General features: G+C 34.9%; 1 protein-coding gene and 1 long non-coding RNA gene across 6 annotated transcripts in view; one reads left to right on the plus strand and one right to left on the minus strand.

The window, feature by feature from the left end:
• Positions 1-27,329, plus strand: part of LOC150100333 (uncharacterized) — a 173,289-nt gene that overhangs the window by 31,770 nt on the left and 114,190 nt on the right. The window lies entirely within an intron of this gene.
• The window catches only part of CCT3 (chaperonin containing TCP1 subunit 3), a 226,398-nt gene continuing 208,892 nt past the window's right edge, over positions 9,824-27,329 (minus strand). The window contains exon 17 of the mRNA XM_090402340.1: positions 9,824-10,134. Coding sequence (XP_090258466.1) covers positions 10,021-10,134 — 114 coding nt within the window. The 3' untranslated portion in view covers positions 9,824-10,020. The remainder of the gene's footprint in view (positions 10,135-27,329) is intronic.

The raw sequence follows: 27,329 nt of genomic DNA on the forward strand, positions 1-27,329 counted from the left end.
GTAGGTCACATCATGTGTAATCTTATTAAGCAAGAGATTCGTAAGAAAAGGACGATATGGAAGGAATACCGTTTGCATAAGGATTACATCCGTTATGAACGTTATAAGCAGCAGGCTAGAATAGTCACAACTGTTGTACATAAAGTAAAAACTGAGTATAAAAAAAGAAATTGGCTCTGCATGCTAAAGACAAACCACAAAAATTCTATCGATATGCTGCAAGTATATATGAATACGAAAGAATAACTCTTCTAAATCCAGATGGCATGAGGGTTATAGATGCAGAAGAGGTTGTTCAGTTAATGAGTGTCCATTTCATTAAAAGCTATCACCCTGGTTAACGCAAGTAGTATGGAATGCACTATGAACCAGATCTAGATAAGATAAGGAATCGTGACGTGATTGGTTGCTCATTTGATAACGTCATTGTGGGCGACGTCATGTGTTTGGAATTTCCCTGGGGGCAGATGTGTCAGTGACGTCAGGTCTTGTGTTTTGGTTCATATATCGAATTATGGGTGATGTCTAGAGATAAGGATTCGTGTCGTGATTGGTGGGGCACTTCTGACCAAATCAAGAGAAGATAAGGAATCATGTCGTGGGTGTGTGTTGTTATCAGATGAAGATAAGTGACATCATTTGTTAGTTGTAAATAAGTGACGTTATTGTTTTGAATGGAAAAGGAATATATATTAGTGGATATCGTGTCATGATTGGTGGGACACTTTTAACTAGATCAAGATGAAGATAAGATAAGGAATCGTGACATGGTTGTGTGTTGTTTTCAGATGAAGATAGGGTTTGGAATGTTTGGAATTTGGCTGCCCCTCCCCTTCTGTCAGGGACATCACGTGGTGTGTTTGGTTCACGTATAGCATTGTAGGTGTTTTTAGAGATAAGGAATCGTGACGTTGTGTTTGGAAATTTTGGGGGAATATGTCTCTGTGACATTACGTGGTGTTTTGGTTTGCCTATGGAATTGTTGGCAATGTTTTGAGATAAGATATCTTGGAATTTCCTGGGTGACAAACATCCGTCATTGTCGTCAAGTTTTGTGTTTGGTTGTCTATAGATGGCAATCCTAATTTTCCAATATAACTTGGGGTATTTCTTTCCTTAAAACTATGGGAATTCTTAGAGTAGAGTTCTTAGAATTCTTAGATATGGGAAATTGGAAACTCCTTGATTTTATTTAAAAAAAAAAAAGCTAAGAAAACTTTTTTTTAAATACAAATAATGCTGGTAAAGATCATGCATATCAGAGAACAATAGTTATTTTCTTTGAATTTTCATTAAACGTGTATGATTTTCTTTTACAAATAACACATTTGTATTACATGCAAACAAACCTATCATGCTTATTATACATAAAAAATATGCACGAACCTTGAGAACAAAAAGTTATGGGAAAAGAGCTATTAACTATAGTTTTGAAAGTCTTGTTACATATGCTATGCCTACTATCAACTCCCTTGCATTCTCTTCCACATTTTTTTAATGAATGAGGTCTGAAGTATTATGCGATCTGATTCCTGTTAAGGTTTCATGTGAGTTAACTTGATTCCTTAAAACAATGAGGTAAGAAATTTTCTTCTGGTATACACTAACTATGTTCCAATCAATCCATAGTACAAACAGAGATGTAGCAATTGTAATTTTATTTTATTATTATTTTTTTTTTAAATAGGCCACATTATTGCTTATAATGTTCACTTTTCCCAATCTTGCAATGACATTTTTTTCTCTGGACAAGTTTATCCAGTGTAAAGCTTTCTGGAGGAACAGTGAACTTTTACTTACATCAGGTACTTTCTGTCAAGGACTGCAACTTTTAGATATTTCAGAAAGCTATGTAGTGTTTGAACTGGATTTGAAGTGATCCTAATATTTTGTAATTTGGTAAAGAAAAAGTCATTTTATTGTTGTCTCTAAGATACAAAATGTTATTTTTTAATGATAATTAATAATACCAAATTTTTGTACAGTCTATTTGAGTTGTAAATCAGCATTTAAAATTGAAGGAGATATAGGAAGATGGTTTGATGATGTCAGATGTGCAAGAAGGGTGTACATTCATCTATATGGATATTATGAAGGAATGTGGTATTAAACCTGATATCAAAATTGGAGATGTTATTCTCAGCAATACTTTATGCAGATGATGTTATATTCCTAAATAAATTCGGGACAAGTCTCCAGGATTCCCTGACCAAATTGAATAACTGCTCTGATAAATTTGATATGAAAATCAGCATTAAAAAGACAAAGAAAATATCAACTGCATCCTAAATGGAGAACCCATAGAATAAGTAAAACATTTCAGCTATTTAGGCACATTTTTTAGTGAAAATGGCAAATTAAATTTGGAAAGCGCCAGCAAAATTACCAAAACTGGTATGGTAGGAAGTCATCATCAAATTCCTCAAGGGGTGTACAGGATATGATAGTACTACATGAAAAATTTACATCATTACTAACTTCCTATCTACAATTTTCCTCCAAATCAGTCTGTTAAATGCCAAGACGCCAATATTATCAGGTCTTATATTTCTATCTTCTAAGGCACTTTTTACTGTATCAATCCACCTATATCTTGGATTTCCTCAGGGTCTTTTCCTGCCAACCTAGCAGAGAACATTTGTTTTGCTAATCTTTCCTCTCCCATTTTGCTTAAGTGACCATACCACCTGAAATTAGCTCTGCTAATGCATTCCTGGATGCTGACAATATCAAGTTCTTTCCTAATATCCTCCTTTTTAATATGATATTGCCATTAATGCTATCTATTCACACCTCTAATCTTTCTCAGGACTCTCATATCTGCAGTCTCTAGTCTTTGATCAAGTGTTTTACTTCTGACCCAGCTCTCAGATCCATAAGTTAAAATTGGTTTAAACACTGTCTTGTATTAATTTAGTGTTTTGGCTAATTTCTCTCTTATTCCATATAAATTTATTCAGTTGACTTCCTACCATAGCTTTGTTGATTATGGTGTCTATTTCCATATCTAAGTAGCTGAAATGTTACTTGTTCTATAAATTCTCCATTCACAATACAGTTGATATTTTCAATGTTTCTGCCAATTTTCATTGTCTTTGTCTTTTTAATGCTGACCTTCATACCATATCTATTACAACAGCTATTCAATTTAGTCAGAGAATCTTGCAGACTTGTAGATTTATTTAGAAGTATAACATCATCCGCATAAAGCAAAGAGCTGACATTAGCATCTCCAGTTTTGATATCATGTCTAATACCACTTTCCTTCATAATGTGATCCATATAGATAATGAATAACAGAGGGGATAATGTACATCCTTGTCTGACACCAGATTTAACATTAAACCATCTTCCTGTACTTCCTTCAATTCTAACTGCTGACTTACAACTCAAATACAAACTAAGTATTGCTTGATATAATGCCCCATTAACACCATATAACTGTAGCGTTTGGAATAGTTTCTCTCTTGGCACCTTGTCATATGCCTTTTCCAGATCTACAAAACTAAAATACAGATCTTTGTTATATTCCCATGATTTCTCAACTATCTGTTGTAAAGAATGAAAATCTGATCCTGACAGCCTCTATTTGGCCTTAATCAAGCTTCCCTTCCACAATCCTTCTCAACCGTTTTTCAAGTATACTTGCATTTATCTTACCAGGAACACTCAGTATGGAATGCCTCTGTAATTCTCACATTCAGTTTTATTTCCCTTTTTATATATGGGTACTATGAGAACTCTACTCCAATCATCTGGAATTCATCCCTCTGTTGGTGTTCTGAACTATGCAGTGCAGCCACTGTAAGACTTTTATAATTCCATACTTGAGCATTTCTGGTCGAATATTGCCTTTCCACATTTCAGGCTTTTGATAGCTTTTTCTACTTCAAGTATGGATATGTATTCTTGACTACATGCCTGGTCAGTGTTTTTTTACCACTGTGCTGTCATCACTGCTTGTTTCATTTAGCAAATTTTCGAAGTAATTACTGCATACTTCAAGGATATCTTTTTCTCCAGTTTACATGTCACCTTTACCATCTCTAATTCCAGTATAGTTTCTGGGAAAATTCCCATGCTACTCCTCTTAAACATTATTCATATAGATGTAGACGCTACGTAGCAGACGATATTCTATGCATTGGTAAACCCTCACACATCACTGCCTTACAAACATCTCTCAACGATTATAGCAACAGACTACAATTCACCATGGAAACAGAATAGAACAAATCCATCAATTTCTTAAACCTGACAATCAGAAGCAATAACAAAATAGCTACTCCACAAACCCACACATATCGGAAACTACCTCCATTTCAATTCATACTACCCATATTCCGTTAAAAAAATCAGTCATCCTATCACAATTTATCAATGCTTACAAATTCTCAACCAACAATAATTATCTTAACATGAAATTAAAGCATTTGACACAGGTTTTCAAAAATCACAACTATCCCACACATCTAATAAGTTACACGAACAGTACGGCAAAATCCCGTCGTAACAATAATACAACCAAAACAGACTTCCCTATGTGTATGGTCATCAAATTGCCATACATCCAAAACACATACAAAGCCTACAAATACATTTTCAAACACATGGACTATAAGCTAGTATTCACCACGAACCAAAAATTAGCAATTCTCTTAAAACCCACTAAATCTCTCACACACAAAGAAATATTCGAACACCACAACGTAGTCTACAAATTTCCTTGTCAAAAAGACTGTGATGTCACCTACACTGGCTCTACAATTAGGTCTTTATGGACTAGACTACAAGAGGACTTCAGGGATTGCAATATTCGAATCCCGAAATATCTGAACACAAAAAAACATCGCAACATCAAAAAGAAAAATAAAACAGAGTACAGGGAAGACAGAAATTGCAACTATGCCCTTGAATTGAAACATATCCCCCAAATCGACAAGGCCATAATCATAGACAAACAAGACAACGAAACAATGCTTAGAATATCCAAAACTATTGCCATAAAATGCGATGAAATTTCAACCAACATCCACCACCCTACCTAATTTCCGAATGTTGGACAATCCAGAACTTACAAATTAAGCCACGCCTCCGGCCATTTAGCGACAACAAATGCCCTTATTTGGCAGATTCAACTTGTAGTCTTGACATAGCCCTACACTCATTGCGAAAATGGTCAGTCGACCGAAACGGTCTGCACCCTGTTAACGCTCTCCCCTGCCCCAGTTTCCCCATAAGTAAACCCTTCCCCTTCTTCCCCCCCCCCCCCAAAAAAAATAGCATCCTTAAACACAATAATATATATATATATATTATTAATACAAAACCGGGTTTCCAAATTTATTTTTCCTGCATGAAAAGCACCTCCCCCCACGCTATAAACAACCTTCAGCAGGATCATGAAATTGGAAGACATCCTAGTATCGAAACAAGGTATGTACAAAATTTTTCCACCTCTTTTATTCTGCTATAATTGCCTTCTATACTCACCCATAATGCCCTAAAATATATATATATACCCTTTTTTTTGAGTATTTAAAATAAGGGAGACTCCTAAACAAAAACAGGCTATAATAGCCATAATTATAATAACCTCTAATTCCTTTTACAGCACTCTTTCCTCCATTTCTGAGCATCTTCAACAGCTTCCAGAATACCTTGCCACCTTCTTGATATTTAATTTCTATGTTCTTGCCAAAGTCGTCCCATGACTTCTTTTGATATGCTTTCTTTTCTTTCACTGCCTCTTTAACTTCCTGTGTCCACCATGGAGTTCTGATTTTTCTATCCTTGCAGACAAGCTCACCACATGCCTCTCTGGCTGAATCAGTCAGGGTTTTCTTCAAGGCTTGCCACTGAATCTCCAAGGTTTGGTTCATGCTCTCAGACTCTTTCATTTTTTCATGAATAATATTTCTGCATTTTAGTCTACAGTTCACATCTGAGAGCTGCTCAACTTTTATTCTCTTTCAAACTTTCTTACATGTTATTCTTTTCAGTATGAAATTTAATTTTATCCTGCTCAAGACTAAATAGTGATCACTTCCAATTTCAAATCCTCTGTACACTCTGGTGTCCTGCACCAAGGATAAAACATCACTATCAACAATAACATAGTCAATGAGATTTTTCTTATTCCTTGCCTCTTCTCTCCATATGAATTTGTGCACATTTTTATGTTGGAACATTGTGTTAGTAATAACCAGTCCATGTCCTGAGCAGAAATCCAACAAGTATTTGCCATTATTATTAGCTTTGCTCTTTTCTCCAAATTTTCCCATTATATTTCTGTATGTCTGACAATCATTTCCTACTCTACTATTTAGATCTCCAGCAAGGACCAACTTTTCCTTTTTCATTGTGTCAGTTGCTTTCTCTAAAGCCTCAAAAAATTCCTCACTTCTGCCTTAGAAGAACCTTCTGTGGGATCATAGGCACAAATAAGTCTCATTGTCCAGTTCCACAATCTCATATTTGCCCACATCACTCTAATTGAGACTGCCTGCCATTCAAGATTAGCCTCGTATTTAGTGTTGAATACTATGGCTACTCCTGCTTTTCCTTGATTGTCATTTCCTGAATATAACATTTTGTATTTATTGCTTAGAAAGATCTCACCAGTTTTTGTCTTTTTTGTTTCAGTCACCCCTATTATGTCGATCTGGTACTTATCTAATTCCTCAGCTAGCTTCATTTCTTTGCCATTCAGGCTTCTATGTTGATAGTACCGATCTTTAAATGTGGTGATATTGAGTTGGGATGTGTTTTCAGATTTGTTCCAGTAGCTGACGTTTTGCTGTTCGCCTTGGTTCCCTGGCAAAAACAATGGGGGCCTTGTTTAACTGGGTGCCGCCCCAGCCGGCATGAAATTCTGCCATGTTGTACTCATTTGAAATTTTGGTTTAAGCCAATAAGAATACAATTTGGTCGGCTAAATCCCAAATTGTAGGAAGTCAAATGAATAAATTTATACGGAATAAGAAAGAGAGATTAATCAAAACACTGAACTAGCTATATACAAGACAGCATTCAAACCAATAACTTAGGGGTCTGAGAGCTAGGTTAGAAATAAAACTCTTGATCAAACAAGGAAGACTTCTGAGAAAGGTTAGTAGAGTGAACAGATGGCCTTAATGGCAGTATCAAATTAAAAACCAGGATATTAGGAAAGAACTTGAGATTGTTAGCAGACTAATCTGTGATAGTATAGTCACTTAAACAGAAGATGTTAAACAGATCTCTTTCTCTATGGGAGAGGAAAAAATAGCTCAACAAGTGTTCTTTGCCAGGATGGCAGGAAAAAGATGAACGAAATGGCAGAAAGCCCAAGATGTAGGTGGATTTGATGCAGTAAAAAGTGCCTTAGAAGACAGAAATATATGATGATAATATTGCAATGTTAACACAAACAGGCAAATATGGAGGAAAATTGTTGATAGGAAGTTAGTAATGATGTAACTTTTCATGTACTATCATAAAATCCCGTACACCCCATGAGTGTATATGTCAGGAATTTTGACAACACTTCTGTATAGGATATTGAGATTTAGCAGAAAGATGACTCATACGGTTAGGGTTATAAAGAATTAGTGAGCATGAACTAAATTTCCTCCCCTTTCTCAAAAAATAAAAATTTAGTCCACGTTTGCTGTCTTCCAGATGATGAATATGTCAATCGTATATCTCCAACAAACAGGTTCAAAGGTGGTGGCTTATAGCTTCTTTTATAGACACTACTAAGCAATTTTGTTCTTCGATCTGAAAATAGAAAGTGTTTATATTACATGATTGATTTAACACACAATGAGAGACCACCATGACTTTGTTAATTGCAAGACTACAGCGGTTTAAAAAAAAATGTTGGTTTTATGGGGTAAGGGAGTCAGATTATCTAACTTTAGCCCAGTCAAGGTACTAAATGTATGAGGTTGACAACCATTCATCTAGACTAGCTAAAATATCTGTTGGAAATATATAATTCTGAATGTTTTTGGATTAAATGATTAGCTCTGCTTTTGCTCATTAGATATACTAAGTAATTTCATTATCTGATAGGTTAGATAGCTCATTCCATTCACTATGGATACACTGGAGTAAATGTGTTCTTTTCTGGAAAAAGCTTTAGTTTAATCAGAGTTGCAAAATGATAACATGAGAAGTAAACATTACAGTATGTTGCTCGAAAAAGAAAAGCAGCAAGATTTCTGAATCCATAAAACCACACTTTGAATTGAAACCAGCTATTACTACAGGAATCAGTACAGCTTGATTTTGCACAATGTACAAAAGTTGCTTATCAGATCATATAATACTTGAAACATCGCTTATTCAATCACTAGAAAGTTGTAAGAAAATCAAGAGAAATTGTTTGCAATACAAGATTTGAATATTCTATATTTGTTGTTAACTGCTCTTTAAGCATTTTGCTGTAGATAAATTTGTTGCACTTTGTGCATTAATTTTTGCATCAGCTGCCTATAACCAATTCTGAGGAGCTATCCAAGATTTGGATAACATTTACTGGTTGTATTTTTATTTTATTATGATAACCCAACTAATTTTTTAAAACTTCTATTGTACAGAATCTCTAAGCCAATAGTTGAAGTCCATGGCATTCACTTGCTATTGTGTTCTGCATTAACTGTATTGATATCATCTGAGTTTTCAGTAATATGACCAATCAACCAGTAAAAAAGTAGAATTAGTGTAAATACAAGTTGATACCAAGTAGCAGTGGCTCGTGCATAGGCACTGCGGAATGCAGCACCCCCAATTTTCTCGATCTATAAATATATTTATTAATATTTGATTGTAATTAATTTTATCATCAACAATCCTATACAATTCTCTTATTTTGTATAAAAAATAAAAAAATCCATCTTGTAGCACTTAGGAGGGAGAAGGACGCTACCAGCACTGTGTTTCCTACAGTGTCATATTACTACGTGCGCAAGCATATTCACGTCAGTGAGATGAGTTGTTAGCCTAATGCAACACTATCTCCGTCGTGCAGTTCCATTGTTGTTTATATGCAGTTTGCACCAGTAGTAGTGTTTGTAGTGCTTATCATGTTTACTTATTTATTTTTAATATTTGGACAAATCCTTTAATTGTAATGTCCAAAAATTGTAAATCCATTCCTTTAATTACATATTAAAGGAATGGATTTTATTTTTAAGTAATTTTGAATTATACTAAACTGTATAATTTTTTTTTAAATTTTTACCATAATTTTGATATTTTATCCAAACACTGTACTTACAGTGTGTACGTATATTTCGAAAGTTGCAGCACCTCCACAATTTCAAGCCACGAGCCATCACTGATACCATGCACAATTTTTAAGCATCTAAAGTATTTTGCAAGCCAAAAAGGGTAAGAATGTCACTCCGAATGTTTGTGAACATCTTCAACGTGACAGAAATTTTTAGTGTATGAGGCAAGAACAATACCCTGCTTGCTGGAAGCTTGAAGTGGCTAAAAATAGTACCATGTTCAATCTGTACAGCAGGGTGCCTGTGTGATAGAGAAGTTGTTTATTAACTGCATTGTTTTCTGCTGGATAGTAAAATAAAGAGTTGTTCACTGATCATTATATTACCATCCTGTACTTCATGTATACCTAATTAATCCTACAGAAGTGGCAAGTCAACCCAATATTTTGCAAATTGCATGTTTTCAGGTTTATCTTTGGCCAATTAGCTTTCATTTGTGAAGTCTGGCTAACTCACCTTCAGCAGAAACTGTAACAAGTGTATAAAGCTTTTTATTAGAAAAAAAAATCTAAACATTTATAATATTTATAAATAATACCATCTAGTGCATAAATTAATAGCTTTTTATTAGAAAAAAAACATACACAGTCCCACAAGGGATTTTAAAAAAAGCACAGCTTTAGTTATTACAGAAGTTGCTTCAACTGATAATAAGGAGGTAGGATTGGGGGGGGAGAAAGACCCGCTCACATTAAGATCCAAATTTAGCTTTTATTTTTGTTATTTTATGTATTTTGCCATATTATTCCTTCATAGATTCTTCTGTGGGTGCTGATGGAGTACTTGCATTTTCATTCTCTTTATGCTTCTTTGATCCTGATACAATATCATCAATACGCAACAACAACACTGCAGTCTACATTAGGAGAGAAAGAAAAGCATAACTCAAACATCAGAAGTTTAAATATAAATTTGAGTGTGTGAAGTAGTAAGTACTGATAATGGATTGAAAATAATTTTGAACATAAACACAACTTAAACAAAAAGTTGGTATTCCTTATTTTCACTGAATTTTTCAGTAATAAATAACAAGTAATGCATAAATGAAAGTAATGGAAATTAATTTTAAGAATGCACTCTGATGTTATTCTGTCTAGTTTGTACACAATTATCTTGACAGGGATGATTTCTGGAAAGAAACTGAATGTATAATTAGAATATGCTGTTCGAGGGGTCAACATATTAACTAACTCCAGAGACTGGTAAACTAATGTCTTGGTTTTTTGAGAACCAGATATAGTAGATCATTATATCTAGCTCTCAAAAGCATGAGAATACTAAACCAATCTACCATGGCATATTGTTTTCACTTGATAACTGTTGTCATCATGGTAAGACACAGTTGCTACTTACTGTAACAAACTTCTAACAGCCACAGGAACAGCTTGTTACAGTACATTTTGGCATAGTGAATTTTCTTTAAAATGGTATTATGCCTATGGAACTCCTCAGCAGTTATAGTGAGAATCAACTGTATTAGTTTTCAAGATGACAAAAAAATTCTGTGGCACAAAGATGGTCACTACTTGGTCAGTCACAATGCTTTTTTGAATGAAGAGAATACAAAAATTATGAAATGTTATCATTTGAACACATGTAGGTACTGCTTGTACCTGAAGACAAAAGCTGAAGCTAGAAGATTTAAACTGCATGAGCAAGTGGTTTTTAACCAATAACATATCACAGAGCATGTAGCATATACTGGAGTTCAGAGGTTGGAAAGCATCGGATTTCAGAAACAAATTATAACAGCAAACACAATGAAATGCTGATGTTATTAATAGGAGAAAACTAGCAAAATATCTAAATCCTTTAATGGCTTCTTATTTATGCAAATACTGAAATTTTTTTCTTACTTAAAAAAGTTTAGAAAAACTTATAGCTGCTACTGATGAGGTAGAGAGGAGATAATCAGAGAACTGTGATTAGAGATGAAATTTACTTTTCAAACCACTCTGGGACCTCAAAAAGGGTGAGGCGCTGACTTTTATTTATCACCTGAAGATCTTTGCAACTTTTCACTCACACTGCAGCAGAATTCAAATACAGAAGTACTGTTTCACAGTGCATCCATGCCACTAAGGACAGCGCTTAGTGGAAATCATTTTTAAATAACTGAAGTTAGTAAGGGATTTTAGAAAAAATTATTGACATCAAGACATACGGTCAAATAAAGATCTAAAGGAAATAAGTACAGACAATCGTTAAAAAAAGGTATGTTTTGCAAAAGCATTCTATACAGAACCATCATCATCAAATTCCTGACATGTACCCTCAAGAGGGTGTACAGGATATGATAGTACTACATGAAAAATTTACATCATTACTAACTTCCTATCTACAATTTTCCTCCAAATCAGTCTGTTACTTGTCAAGACTCCAACATTATAAGCTGTAGAAAAATATGAGGGGGAGATGATCAAAAAATAATGTCTCCATGTTAGCTTTATACCAAAAGAAATATGAGGGAAAAAAAAAAAAAAAAAAAAAAAAAAGATAAAGTCCCTACTTTATTTTCCAACATATTCCCTTTCAATACATTTTCTTCGTCATAAAAGTTTTTCCAAGATGTCATATCAAAACTCTTCAGGTTATTTTTGTAACCATTTTCTACATGGATATTCTTGTCATCAATTTAGGAAAGAAATATGATGGAATCAACTTCAAGCTGTAGAGAGGATGTTCCACACTGTCAGATCCAGTCTCTTAGATAGCTGTTGAAGTAAATGTGCTCATGCATAGCCACATACTGTCAATGGCTATTCTTCAACAAACACAATTTATTGTTTCCTTCACTATATCGTCCTAGTGAATGGCATCTTTGCTGCCTAAAAGACAACAAATTTCTGTGGAAGGCTGGACTTTTTTTTGATCTGGGTGGGGTACAGTGGTACAATTTCTATTCTGGGGTCATAATGATGAACTTAACTTTTGTCCATAATCAGGATTTTGTGAAGAAAAGCATTGCCCACCCTTTGGTAATATTGAAGCAATGGGCAACAAACTTCCAGTTTCATCTATAGTTAGTGCAAGTGTTTTTTTTTTTTTTTTGCTAATTTTCTCTAACTAGTCAGTTTTCCACTTATGGAAATCATTAGTTTCATTTTTGGCAGCTCACTTTGTGATCTCTCATTGTTGATTCTTGTTCTTGCTCAATCGCAATACAGTACTCACATACAGTTGCTTCAACATTAAAAAAAAAGACTTGTAGATAACAGTGAATTTCAACAGCTTATATTTTCACACATCAAACTACACTTTCATGAACTCAAGACTTGCCATTCTGCACGTAATAACATACAAGAAACAACTTTGATCATATACTAACATATGCTAAATTATTATGGTGAGAGAAGACTAGACTACTCATACTCTAAGCACCATTAGCACACATGGGTATTACTTTTGGAATACCCCCCCCCCCCCATGTACTGTAAACATAATTTTGTCATTAAATGGTCCAATTAAAATGAAAATTTCAGCTGTGATATTCATTACAGGAACTGTTTCAGCAATGGAAATGATAAAGCCACCATATCTAGACCAAGGTTCCCAGATTATATAAACCACATTAAAACACAGCTCAATTATAGTAAAATAAATAAATAATACACACAAACACACCGAAGTGTTCTTTTACCAAAAGAAAGTGCATTTTAAGGAGCATGTCAGAAACCAGTCTTGATGGGGGGAAAAAAAAATTACTGTAATCCACAATACAATACTATTATGAGTGGGCTAAGGTTATGCAACAGTGGTGGCCAAATCCTGGCTTTATTGTGTTTATCATAAAAGATAAAAATTCATGATACATATGTATTTTAGACAAATACATAATTATATATTTATGTCTAATATTTATATTTAACCAATTTTAATAATTCATTTTTTAAGAAAATATCTTGCTGCTTACAAGTATCCAAAAATGTCCTATGTGACTCTTGGGCCTAGGAAACTTGACCACCCATATTATATAATATGAGAACCTTGGTCTAGACACTAAGTAATGGTTACCTTATCAAGCCACTTCAGACCTCCAATAAGTGCAGGATGGTGGTCTCATACCAAATGACTAAAATCATCTAGACAATCCTATAGTAGATATACTATCACACACACAAACCAACTCTCTAAATTATTTGCTCTCAATACAGCTTAAAACTCTTCAAAGCTGAAGTTTCAATTTCAGGATTTCTACTGAATATTGACAACTTAAAGATGCCAAGGAATTATATTCTTGGTTTCATCCTTTATCCAAGTATGTAAGCAAACAAAGTTTGCACATGAAGTAACTGCATGACTGGGAAATTTGTATATTAAGGCTACTGACTTCACATCAATTGCCTTAGTATCCCATAATGCAACACATATCCTTACAGACATGTATAATGTCTATAAGGATATGTGTTGCATTATGGGAAGGGCCACTATCCATACCAGTTTCGAGCTTTATTGAAGTCTCATCAGTGGGAGCCAGACCCAGAAGTGATTTCAAAGCTGAAGTAATGCAGAAGTCATATTTCCATATACAAGTAAACGGTGTCACACCTAATTACTAAAATGCTCTGGATTAGAGATGTGGCCATTCCCATAATGCACAGCATTATACATGTCTGTAAAGATATGTGCATTGCATTATGGAATATTAAGGCAACTGATGTGAAGTCAGTAGCCTCTATATATAGAGGTGCCCAGTCATGAAGTTACTTCACATGCAAACTTTGTTTGCTTACACTCGGATAAAGGATGACACCAAGAATATAATTGCTTGGCATCTTTAATTCATAATATAACCAAGTGGGAAAACTTTCAACAATATGTGACAACTATTATGTTTGTTACCAATGTTATGTTATGGTGGTACTTTTGTAAAAATCGGTGCATCAAAAAGTTATACCATGCTTATGAAAAAAGCAACCCAGTTTTTAGTTTGCATAAATTTGCTTTGTGTACTATAATCATAGAGTATATAATAGTGATACATATTATTCCTTTATACAATTGCAAACGATTAAAATGAAACCTAAAATTCATTTTAGGTTTCATTAAAAATTAGGTTCCACTAAAAATCCAATTTTTGTATTTCAAATAAAAGTTGAATAAAATCAGTTCAATCACCAAGTCTCAGAATAATCAGCATGCAAATAGATGGGCAAAATGAACCTGACAAATGTATATAATTTATAATTTGCAATATACACATGCACCTTGAAAAAAAAAAAAAAAAAAAAAAAAGGTAAGGACCGCAATGGAACAGTGGTTGAAAATATCCAGGAATAATATAATCGCCAATATATTTCATTATGGAAAGTAGAAAAAAATTATGAAACTAGTAATGTGCAAGTGGCTGGAGTTGATATTTGTACAGAAGTAATTAAATATAGAGATACAAAAATTTTAAGGATGTAACAATGTTGTCAAGAAGGCTTGAGTAGAAGGTAAAATTTCTAGTGATTAGGGTATACAGTACTCACCTATAAAAAAAAGGGAAATAAAATTGAATGTGAAAATCAAGAATAAATTATTGAAGAGAAAAATGAAGAAGAATAATTTGGTCTCAGGACAAACAGGAATTGTCAGGACCATAATTTTTACTTTAAGATTTAAGATATATAGTAGAGAAATTATGGAAATGTAACCAAGACCTAAATTAAAAAGGCTCAGCAGCTCCTAGAAAAGGAATATAATGTATTAAGAGAGGGAAATTGTTAAGCCACTGTAAGTATAAGATGTAGAGGTCCATACAGAAAGAATGTATACATGATGTTTCAATGTAAAATCAAGTTGTAAGGCTATTCCATGCAGCCTCAACTGTTATTCATCATTTATATCTACATAAACATGTAAAGAGAAATTATCACCTGCCTTCAGTAATTGCATATCAGACAAATTCAAGACAAGCATTAAAAAGGATATTGCTAATTATATCTTAATGCTTTATTTAGATTTAAAGTATTTACTAATAAATAAATCTATAATATAAATGACTCCCACCCATGAAGGATTGTAAAACTGATCATACATTAGTACCATGGGTGAGCTAAGGGATTCTGTTTTCCTATTTTTATTATTTTTGCGTTTTTTTTACATAAGTTGGAAACCCTGCAAAACAGACTAAACATGGAACTCTTTGAACCTGCTTCAGACAATGAAAATTTATCTCTCACCTAAAGAGCAAATAACAAACATCCATACCCAAGTGGAATTTGAACTAGCAGTCTGTTGGTTAAAGGATATGCTAACCACTAAAGCCAACTAGACAGGAAAATAATCCTATTATCTTTTTCCTTGCTGTTAGACCCAATGGCACGTCATAACGAAGTAACTTGGCTTCTATGAACCTAATTAATGCTCTGAGTGTACAAACTATGACAGGCACATGAACATGGTAAACACCAGGAAGAGGCAAAGGTACCCTGATGCATCATTGCAATTTAAATCAGAATTATGCTCCATCCTGACCTAAAGTTTTGGGGATTCTAACCCTTAACAGTAATTTTTTAAGCTGATGCAAGCTTAGTGTGGAAGTTTTTGTCTCCAGCCACTTTGGGTATAAAGAATTGTTATTGCCTGGAGGTTTAAGCATAACAGGGCATTTTTTCAGTGATTTTTGTTCAAAGCAAATGTGTTGGAGTGAACCCTGAGAATATCAATAGGAGTAAAATTTATGATAATCATCTCACTTGCCACCACTATAGTTGCAAAGGGCACAAAGCTGAGAAAAAAACATTCCACAGAAAAGGAATGGTTGACCTAGTTAACAGGGGAGGGGGGGGGACTAGTTATGCTTAGGACATGCTAACAATATTAACTGATATTCAGATAAATAAGTGCTTAATGAAGCTAGTGTGTGTGTGTGTGTGTGTGTGTACACACCCATTAATTGCATACATTCCTCTGGCTGGTTTGTGTGTGATTTTACAGGATGAATTTTTTTGAGAGGGAAAACATTGGGCAGTTGAAAGCCCCTATGGAGATTCTTCAACCTTGTAGGAGGAATCTGAACAAGTCTTTTTAACTAAAGAACAATGCTGCTACCAATTGCATTATTGAGGCTTTTTTTTTCTTTTTTTTTTTCCCTGAGCCTATACATGAGAGGTTGGTTAATCATTCTACAGTACATTAAGTACTGTGTATAGGTAGTGGATAGGGAACGTGCTTACATTTGATTTAAAGGCATGTAATTTTAAAGCTTGGGAAACACATAAGGAGAAGATGAGAAGATGGAGTTTTAAACAATGAAGTGCCCAATGATGATAACCTTGCCATTTGGGAAATACTGCAGAAAATCAACCTTAAGGAATAAAAATTTGAGGAGATAAGAATAATTTTCATGAACCTCTGCTAGCTCAGTTGGTAACTGCTACAGTGAAAGACTTGGATTTGAATCTTGTCTAGGATATGCTTGGATTTTTTTTAACCTTCACATTCACCAGGGAGTAGATGCTTGACACACACACACCTGGATTAACTATCCAGGACTGCATGCCCATAGTAATTTGAAATTTGGTATTTTTATATTTTAAAATGAAAATGCAAATAAATGATGGTAGAAATTCTTTTCTGTTATAAAATATTTAGAAATTGGATCTACTTAATTATGCATGAATGAGTAGCATGGCTGACTGACTGGCACTTGCATATGTGCCAGAATCAGCCAGTCATCCATTTCTCTTCATGATTCATGTGACACATGCAGTTTAAGCTGTTGCAAATTATTTTCAAATTCTATACCCCATCATAAAGTCAAAAGTAAAACAATAAAAACAAAAGTTTAATCATTTATTTAAAGATTGGTTAAAAGAAATCTGTGATAATTCTAGTAAATCACATACTTGCAGCTACTAAAATTGAGGAACTTCCAGACCCAAAGACTTATTTGGAATAATAGATTTGTAAGAAAAATTGAAGAATTAAGAAGGCTTAACAGAATTACCAAGGATAAATAAAGCTCTTTAACACGCTGAGTGCCAACTATGAGACAATTTGTAGCAGGTGATCTGGCCAACTATGAGTTATCTTGTAGTTGCTGGACTTGCCTTTTTCGTGCAGCTGTGAGTATATTCGTGGTATATAAGCTTAACCAAGGATAGTTGGCCTCTCGGAAGAAAACAAAAAAAATCAAGGCTGGTGTATATGAACAGAAAATTTATTCTGTTCATGTACATGTGATTACTATGCATTATGATTAGGGTTTTGAATAATATGCTTTAATTAAATGAAATTGGCTTCTGAGACCCAAATCCTGAAAATTGCTGTGGCAGTCAACAAGTTAACACAAAAATTTCAAAATTTTCTTTTGGCTTTATTTAAACTGAAGCAAAAACTACCAGAAATTTGCATATTCTCAAAAATGTCATTTTTATCTGTTGAAAAATCTCTTGCAATTATTAGCTTGATGGAATCCAAAATGTCCTATCTGCTTCTGCATATTAGTATAAAAAATAAATAATTTAACTGAGTGAAAATGTAACACCAATACTGAAACTTTCTGGAGTTAGGTTGTGCAGTATAAAGATACATCAGGATGCACTTCTTTCAAAAGAACTTTCAGAATTCATGTTGTTGTAATTATAACATGAATAATAAATCTAAACTAAAAAAAAAGAATGGAAGCAGAAATGGTAACTGCTTTATTATCTGTGAAATCTGGCTTGATATGGCATAACAAATGCTATAGTACAGCCTGAAAGTTACTGGAACACTTGCAAAGGATGATGAAAGCCAAACCTTTACCATATCTATTGAGCTTTTATCACACTGTAAACACTAGATAACAAGATGAACTTGGTTATAAAAAAAATTTTTTTTTAAATTTATTTTTATGGTTTTAATTTAGATTTGCTTATTTTATTAGAACTTTTAGCTAAAAATAATAAATCTGAGTTGACCACCCTGTGACATACCTGTTGTATTTACCAGTCCAGTGTCCAAGCTCTAGAACCATTCTGACCTTTTCACCTTCCTATCCACAAAATTTGACTTTTTGGCAATTCAAATAGTGAAATTATCTTCCTAGGTGACAACCCTAACTCCAGCTGGCTCTCCTTTTCCAATACCACCGACCAAACTGGAGAAGATTTCCCACAAACTAATACAAATTGTACAGCTACCTACCCGAATTCCTAATAACCTTCTCCACTCTTCCAATGCCTTTATTTTTAACCAGTTCTCCTTCCAGATACATTGCAGAGGCCAAATGGGTTGAAGGGAGGGTATTACACAGAATACCCTCCCTTCAACCATTCCCAACCTCATGTTCTTCAGCACCACCGAGTTACCAATGGGATGATCTCTGGAACTTTTACTCTTCCTTTCCATACTCTAGACTACTGCTCCTGCTCTTCTAATCCAAAACAATTTTCCTCATTATGCCTTCATTCTCCATTCTAACCTAAATTTTCATCCACTTTCAAGCCCTGGTTCAACAGAAATCTTGCAACAAGAAACCTAGCTTCTGCAAAACTACCATCAGCAAATCCAATTTGACTTCAGGAAGACCAATAATAGAAAACTTGCCTCCTATCCAAATGGAGGCTGTGCTGCATTCTGACCACTTGCAAAGGCCACCAGATGCAACCTCTGCTCACCTACATTTCACCCCCTCACACACAACACACATCTAGATGGCACCACTGCCACAGAACCTAAAGCTGACCTCCTGGAATCTCTCTTTTTCCCCAACCTCCATGGATGACAAAGGCACATCACTTCTTGTACCAGAAACTGAGCACCATATACCTCCTATTTTTCAGCAAAAAGCAGAAGAATACTAAACAACTCAGACACTAAAGTCTTCTTGGGTCCTGATTGCATCTCTCCACAAATGTACTCAAATTTTGTGCTCCAGAGCTAATCCTCTGTGTTGTTTTTATACTCAGTAGGTACTTATCCCAAAGCATGGAAGCAATATATCCAGCTTATTCCAAAAGATGAGAGATAGGTCTGCAATCATATTACTGAATCAATTCCATTAACCTAAAATCCTCTCCAAAATAATGGAGAAAGTCATCAATAGTCAATATCTCCATTATCTAGAGGCCCATCAGTATGGATTGCACCATACTGATGGGCCTCTAGAAGATGCTATTTTGAGCATAAGAATGCTCAAAATAGTCTTCTGCTCAAGATGCTATTTTCCATGTCCCAGTTCATAGTTGATCCTTCCCTCAGAGATGAACTTTTTTTCAGCTGTGTTCTACATGTGCTTCCATGGGTACTTCTCCGGTGAACTGGCAACTATCATTTCTCCACTTTCTGTTGGACACATTAAAAGAAGCATGTGGCCTTTTTCAGCGAAAATGCATGCATGCACGTGCACACACATACACAGAGCTTTCTTCTTCTCCCTCGTTCTCAACTCACATATATCCACATGGTACTGATGTTCTTTTACCTCTTGTGTATGAGGTTGATATATATAAAACTGATTCTGTGGGTAGCAGCCATGGCATAGTCTGCAAGATCTGGCTCCACGTGTAGTCTGTACAGCTTGCTTGCTGCTCTTCTGAACCTTTAAATTTAAAGATTAACTCCTTTCCATCTCAGTTCTAAGTCGGCCTATTACACACAAACTAAGATCTGCCAAAATACATCTGCCACCACAATTACAGACATCAATCTAGCAGGCCATGACAATGATGCTACCTACAGACTCAAATGAAATAAAAATACTATGCTTCATCACAACAGAAAATATTTTCTTCTTTTTTTTTTTTTGGAATTTGGCAACTGCTCTTAGCTTAATGTAAATAAACATGAATGCATAAAACTTCCCAAGATATACAAAAATGTAATTTTAAGACCTCCTGCACAACAACCAATATTACTAATGATGGAACCTTCATAGGACATTAGACTTGAAGTTTAATCATTTACACTTCCTTTGTGTTGCCCGTGTGTGATTTTTATACTGTACACGGATGTCTCCGTGACAGATGAAATATTGGATTCATTAAACAGTCATTTTAATTCATTCCTTTGTGTGCTATGTTCATTTCCATTAAAATTTTGACATTGGCTTTAATCAGCACTTAAGCCTACATATACAGTTGATAATTTTCAAGTCCCAATCTTGACTTTCCTAAATTAACTGTTTTATTTGGCCCTCTAGGTGCAACTTTGATAGGACATTTGTTCCTTTTCAGTTACACTGTAACTGAAAAGGAACAAATGTGGTGCACAATCACTGTACTGCTTATCAGAGGTCTGAAGTGTTATTTAAAGAAAAAGTACCACGTACAGTCTCTAGCTAGAGTGTGATTTCTGGAGCATCCAAACCTTAGCCCACACACAGTACTAATATACTTTAGGCTGTAAAACTTTCATGGACAGGACTGTCTCACTCTCTCTCTCTCTCTCACACACACACACACACAGCACAAATGCCGACATGCAAGTACAGTCATGAAACCCTGCAATGAAGCTCTGATTAAAGTGCTTGGTGGAGATAAATGTAGTTATCATACTTAATGACACATGGATATAAGGATCTAGAATATGAAATAACTGTCATAAGCATTTCTTAACAGTGCTTCATGGTATAAACAACACCAGGAAAATAACTTATTAACTTCCAATTTACTTGATTACCAACCAACATCCTCAGAGGAGCACAAAATTACAAATGTGGTAGACATGTAACATTTAAACAGTTGTAAAAACAATTCAAGGAATTAATTTCCTAGGGACCATATATAAAAAATGAACATATCCAGAAAAGTTAAAGTGAATGTGATCTTAGAATGCCTCCCAGATCTGGCAAATTAAAATAATATTAGTTGAGGTTGGGGTAAAAGCGCTTTATAGCTGATACAAATCTAGAGTCAGACAAATTTTGGCTTACTGTTGGTGAGGAATATCTGGACATTTCTAGATATGCTGTTTCAATTCTGTTGCCATTTGCTAACATTCATGCGAGTCAGGCTTTACTAATTGAATTAAGACCAAATTCAGATGTTAACTCCAGTGAGTAGAACATGAATTAAGAGTCTTTGCCCAGTATTCCTCCATGAATAAAGATGATCTGTGCCTCCAAGCACTCACATTTCACACAGAAAACAAGGCATTAGCATTAATAAAATTTAAATTCTCTATTAACTTTTGCATCTTTGTCATGTCTTTAAAATACTATAAATTTATGGTTAATTACTATGCTGTGACAGAATTTTGCATTGCCAAGTATGCCATTCTGAAAAAGTTAAGAGAACCACTGGTCTATGCTGCAGAGTTTTGTTTTTCCATTTAACTTCATGTAAAGAAATGGTCATCACATGCTCTTTGCAATACAGAGGTTAACATATCCACTGGTCTATCCAAAGAAAACTAAGATGCACATACAAGTAACTTTATACACTCCATAATGTACAAAGAGGAAGATGATCCATAGGAGAATGGGTGTAAGTTGCTAGCTGGATGTGGTTTCAAAGGAAAAAGGAAATTCCATTTCTACATGGAATTTCTAAAAAACCAGGCACTCTATACCACACATAAACCAACAGTTTGGCTATGCTATATAGATAATGTGTTTGCTATTTGGCCTCATGGCCAATACACATTTTTTTTTTTTTTTTAAGGTAACTCTCCATGAAAGGTCTTTGTAGATCTATACAGCAATACCTCGATTAATGTGCCTAATGCGTTCTTTAAAACAGGTGCATTAATCGAAAATGCACTAATCAAATATAATAACCTAAAGGAAAAAGTATAATTCGTTTCTCAGATTTCTTTTATGACCCTTAATTTTTTTTTATAAAAGAATTAGGTCATGTCTCAGGCCTAGTTAAAGGAAAACCATGAAGCTGAAAGACATAAAACATATTCAGAATATAAATTTATTATTCTGCTTCTTAACAAAGAATTGAGCTAATGTAGTTTCGCAGGCATTCTGTTTCTTTTTTTCATACAACTGACATTATGGACGTATTGCCTCTTCTGCAAATTTTACCGGTTCTCTCTTACCAGAGTCAGTCTCTAAGCATTGCTGCTTAAAAACTTCGATTGTACGAAAACTATTTTGAAATTGTTTCTGCGAAACCTCTTTAGGCTTGTGGGTGATTACATTTTCTTCATATTTTTCCCACTGTGCATCTAAATTTAGCAGGTCAGAATCACTCAACTTCTCAGAATGAGATTTAATTAACTTAGATTCACTTGAAAGCCTCTAAAATCATTTGCACAATGTGGAAGAATGTGCTTCCAAATGGCTTGCATATTGTTAGCAGTAATTTCATTCGACTTAATTATAACCAGGGCTGAGATTTCTCTGATTTGGCTAGAAAATCTTGGAAGGCATTCACTTCCAAAAAAAGGTCAATTTCATCGACATCAAATATTTGTTGATCACAATAGTTCCCCCCCCCCTCTTCTTACACAATTTTCTTCAAAATCTCTGGATATCTCCTTATCTGCACTTGCAGTTTCGCCTGTGATTAGAACATGATATAGGGTATTTCTCTTTTTGAAATGCTCAAATCACCCAGCACTAATGTGGAATTCTTCTTCTTTTCCATCATCGATAGCCTTTTCTTTCCAGGTTACAAAGAGACAATGCTTTTGATTTAATAAGGCCAGTGTTTAGCCTTTTCTGGATACAATCTTTGATCATGTAAAAAGAAGTCTCTCTAATTCAATCATTATAATACTTTGATTAGGGTGCTTAAGGGTCAAAGCTGTATAACTGAGAGGAGACCTCCACATAGCCTTTAAAGGAATGCGGAGAACCGACCAGGACTTCTGACCTAATGTCCAATCCTCACCTTCTCGTGGTGCACCCTGTTGGGTATCTACTTGGATACTGAACGGACGAGGATGGGCTGGCAATTTGGGATTTGGCTCACCAAATTGTATTCTTATTGGTTAAACCAAAATATAGAATGATGGTACAACATGACAATATTTCATGCAGGCTGGGGCGTCGCCCGGTTAAACAAGGTCCCGTTGTTTTCGTCAGGGAACCAGGGCGAACAGCGAAAAGTCAGCTACTAGAACAAATCTGAAAATAAACCCCAACACAACATCACCAGAGTTAAAGATCGGTACTATCAACGTAAGAAGCCTGAATGGCAAAGAAATGGAGCTAGCTGAGGAATTAGATAATTACCAGATCGACATAATAGGGGTGACTGAAACAAAAAAGACCAAAACTGGTGAGATCTTTCTGAGCAATAAATACAAAATGTTATATTCAGGCAATAACAATCAAGGAAAAGAAGGAGTAGCCATAGTATTCAACACAAAATACGAGGCTAATCTTCTTGAATGGCAGGCAGTCTCAAGTAGAGTAATGTGGGCAAATATGAGAATGGGGAACTGGACAATGAGACTTATTTGTGCCTATGATCCCACAGAAGGTTCTACTAAGGTAGAAGTGGAGAATTTTTTGAGGGTTTAGAAAAAGTAACTGACACAATGAAAAATTGGTCCTTGTTGGGGATCTAAATAGCAGAGTAGGAAATGATTGTGACACATACAAAAATATATTGGGAAAATTTGGAGAAAAGAGCAAAGCTAATAATAATGGCAAATATCTGTTAGATTTCTGCTCAGGACATGGACTGGTTATTACTAACACCATGTTCCAACATAAAAATGTGCACAAATTCACATGGAGAGAAGAGGCTAGGAATAAGAAAAGTCTCATTGACTATGTTATTGTTGATAGTGATGTTTTCTCCTTGGTGCAGGACACCAGAGTGTACAGAGGATTTGAAATTAGAAGTGATCACTATTTAGTCTTGAGCAGGATAAAATTGAATTTCATATTGAAAAGAATAACATGTAAGAAAGTTTTAAAGCGAATCAAAGTTGAGCAGCTCTCAGATGTGAACTGTAGACTAAAATACACAAAGATTATTGAAGAAAAAATGAAAGAGTTCGAGAACAGGAATCAAACCTTGGAGATTCAGTAGCAAACTCTGAAGAAAACATTGATTGAGTCTGCCAGAGAGGCATGTGGTGAGGTTGTCTGCAAGGATAAAAAAACCAGAACTCCCTGGTGGGCACAGGAAATTAAAGAGACAGTGAAGGAAAAGAAGAAAGCATATCAAAAGTTCCTGTCAAATAAGTCAGCTTGTGCTCTTAGAGAATAAAGAGACAAATGTAAGAAAGCTAAACACTGTGTAAAACTAGCTAAACAAAAGTCATGGGAGGACTTTGGCAAGAATATAGAAAATAAATATCAAGAAGGCAGCAAACTATTTTGGAGGTTGTTGAAGAAGCTTAAGAATGGAGGAAAGAGTGCTGTAAAAGGAATTAGAGATGATAAAGGTAACATGAAAACAGGAGAAAAAGATATCCTTGAAGTATAGAGTAATTACTTTGAAAAACTGCTAAATGAAACAAGCAGTGATGACAGCACAGAGGTAAAAAACACTGAACAGGCATGCAGTCAGGAATACATATCCATACTTGAAGTAGAAAAAGCCATCCAAGGCTTGAAATGTGGAAAGGCAGCTGGAGTAGATGATATTCGACCAGAAATGCTGAAGTATGGTGGTATAAGAGTCTTACAGTGGCTGCACTGCATAGTTCAGAAAGCCTGGACAGAGGGACGAATTCCTGGTGATTGGAGTAGAGCTCTCATAGTACCCACATATAAAAAAGGAAATAAAACTGCATGTGAGAATTACAGAGGTATTTCTCTACTGAGTGTTCCTGGCAAGATCTATGCAAGTATACTTGAGAAACGGTTGAGAAGAATTGTGGAAGAAAAGCTTGGTGAAGAACAAGCTGGATTCAGGCCAAACAGAGGCTGTCAGGATCAGATCTTCAGTTTACGACAAGTAGTCGAGAAAGCATGGGAATATAACAAAGATCTGTATTTAAGTTTTGTTGATCTGGAAAAGGCATATGACAAGGTGCCAAGAGAGAAGCTATTCAATACGCTGCAGCTATATGGTGTGAATGGGGCATTATATCAAGCAATACTTAGTCTTTATTTGAGTTGTGAGTCAGCAGTTAGAATTGAAGGAAGTACAGGAAGATGGTTTAATGTTAAATCTGGTGTGTGATAAGGATGTACATTATCCCCTCTGTTATTCATTATCTATATGGATCACATTATGAAGGAAAGTGGTATTAAGCATGATATCAAAATTGGAGATGTTAATGTCAGCTCTTTGCTTTATGCGGATGATGTTATACTTCTAAATAAATCCACTACAAGTCGGCAAGATTCTCTGACTAAATTGAATAGCTGTTGTAATAGATATGGTATGAAGGTCAGCAATAAAAAGACAAAGACAATGAAAATAGGCAGAATCATTGAAAATGTCAACTGTGTTGTGAATGGAGAACCTGTGGAACAAGTAAAACATTTCAGCCATTTAGGCACGATTTTTACTGAAGATGGTAAATTAAATATAGAAATAGACAACAGAATCAGCAAAGCTCGTATGGTGGGAAGTCAATTGAATAAATTCATATGGAATAAGAGAGAAAATAGTCGGAACATTAAATTAGCTGTATACAAGACAGTGCTCAAACCAGTTTTAACTTATGGATCTGAGAGCTGGGTCAGAAGTAAAACACTTGACCAAAGACTAGAGACCACAGATATGAGAGTCCTGAGAAAGATGAGAGGCATGAACAGATGGCATCAATGGCAATATCATATTAAAAACGAGGATATTAGGAAAGAACTTGACATTGTCAGCATCCAGGAATGCGTTAGCAGAGCTAATCTCAGGTGGTATGGTCACTTAAACAGAATGGGCGAGGAAAGATTAGCAAAACAAGTGTTCTCTGCCAGGTTGGCAGCAAAACGACCCAGAGGAAGACTAAGATATAGGTGGATTGATACAGTACAAAGTGCTTTAGACAATAGAAATATAAGATCTGATAATGTTGGAGTCTTGACAAGTAACAGACTGATTTGGAGGAAAATTGTGAATAGGAAATTAATAACGATGTAAATTTTTTCATGTAGTACTATCATATCCTCTACACCCCTTGAGGGTACATGGCAGGAATTTGATGATGATGATGATGATACTTTGATTTCGAGTGCATGCATGATGAACTTGAAGCAGCCTTACCTTTCTCTTTGTATTCAGCAGTTGATTCATCCATTTTTGTGTTCTTGTCCTATCTTTCCTCTGGACTCGCCTTGTTCATTTTTCTTTATTATTTCAAGTTTTTCTTCCAGTCAAATTACTTTTCGAATCATTTTAACGCTTCTGTTTTTTGCTCACTAATCATTTTACTCGTGATTAAAGAAAGGTTAGGAAAATAATTTAACATATAAAGGTACGAAAAACAATTGCAAGTGATATGATCAGCAAAATGCTATGTACAGCAGACAACATAAATCTCCGCGGTAAATTTGGAACACAGCGTACCTGGAAATAGTGTAGTATGCCATTAAAAACTATCTCTGTAAAATGTTTGAAATCGGTAACTAAATTATTTCATCCTGGTGAGTGATTTTTTAAAATAGTTAGCCATAAAAAATGTATAGATGGAAAATTTTTAAAATCTGTAACATTTATTTTTAAGATGTATATAGGCTCACTAACCGAATTTGGGTATCGAAAAGAAAAAAAAAAAAAAAAAAAGCGCACTAATCAAAGGATTGCTGTAGTATATCCACACTGTGGGGGCTAAGATCTCCCATTTTTATTAATTTTTCGTATTTGTATTTCTTTTTTACATATTCCAGAAACCATGCCCTCAAAGCAAAACACGGAACTTTTTTTTTTCAAGCAACTTCAGGCTTCTAATAAGCAGGGTCTCCCACCAGCCCACGGCATGATTTAAAACTGCAGCCTGTTGGTTGGAGAGCAGATATGCTAACCATTTGGCCAAACAGAACAGCCAACATTCAAAAATACACTTTACTATACAAAAAGAAACTGTTTCTCACTTTCCTAAACACACACTGATTACATTACTACTAAATTGTTCATTATCCTCTTCTGTTTATAGGGAACCCATCCCTCCCCATATTAATTTCGTCTGTTTTCCTAAGGATAAACTACATACTGGAGTGTATAAGTTCCCTATGCCTGCGACTTGCCTACTTTGAACAGATGTGGATCTGTTAATATATGC

This window comes from Typopeltis vanoorti, chromosome 13, assembly GCF_054136105.1.
Source record: "Typopeltis vanoorti isolate ZY-2024b chromosome 13, IOZ_Tvanoo_1.0, whole genome shotgun sequence".
Taxonomy (NCBI): domain Eukaryota; kingdom Metazoa; phylum Arthropoda; class Arachnida; order Uropygi; family Thelyphonidae; genus Typopeltis; species Typopeltis vanoorti.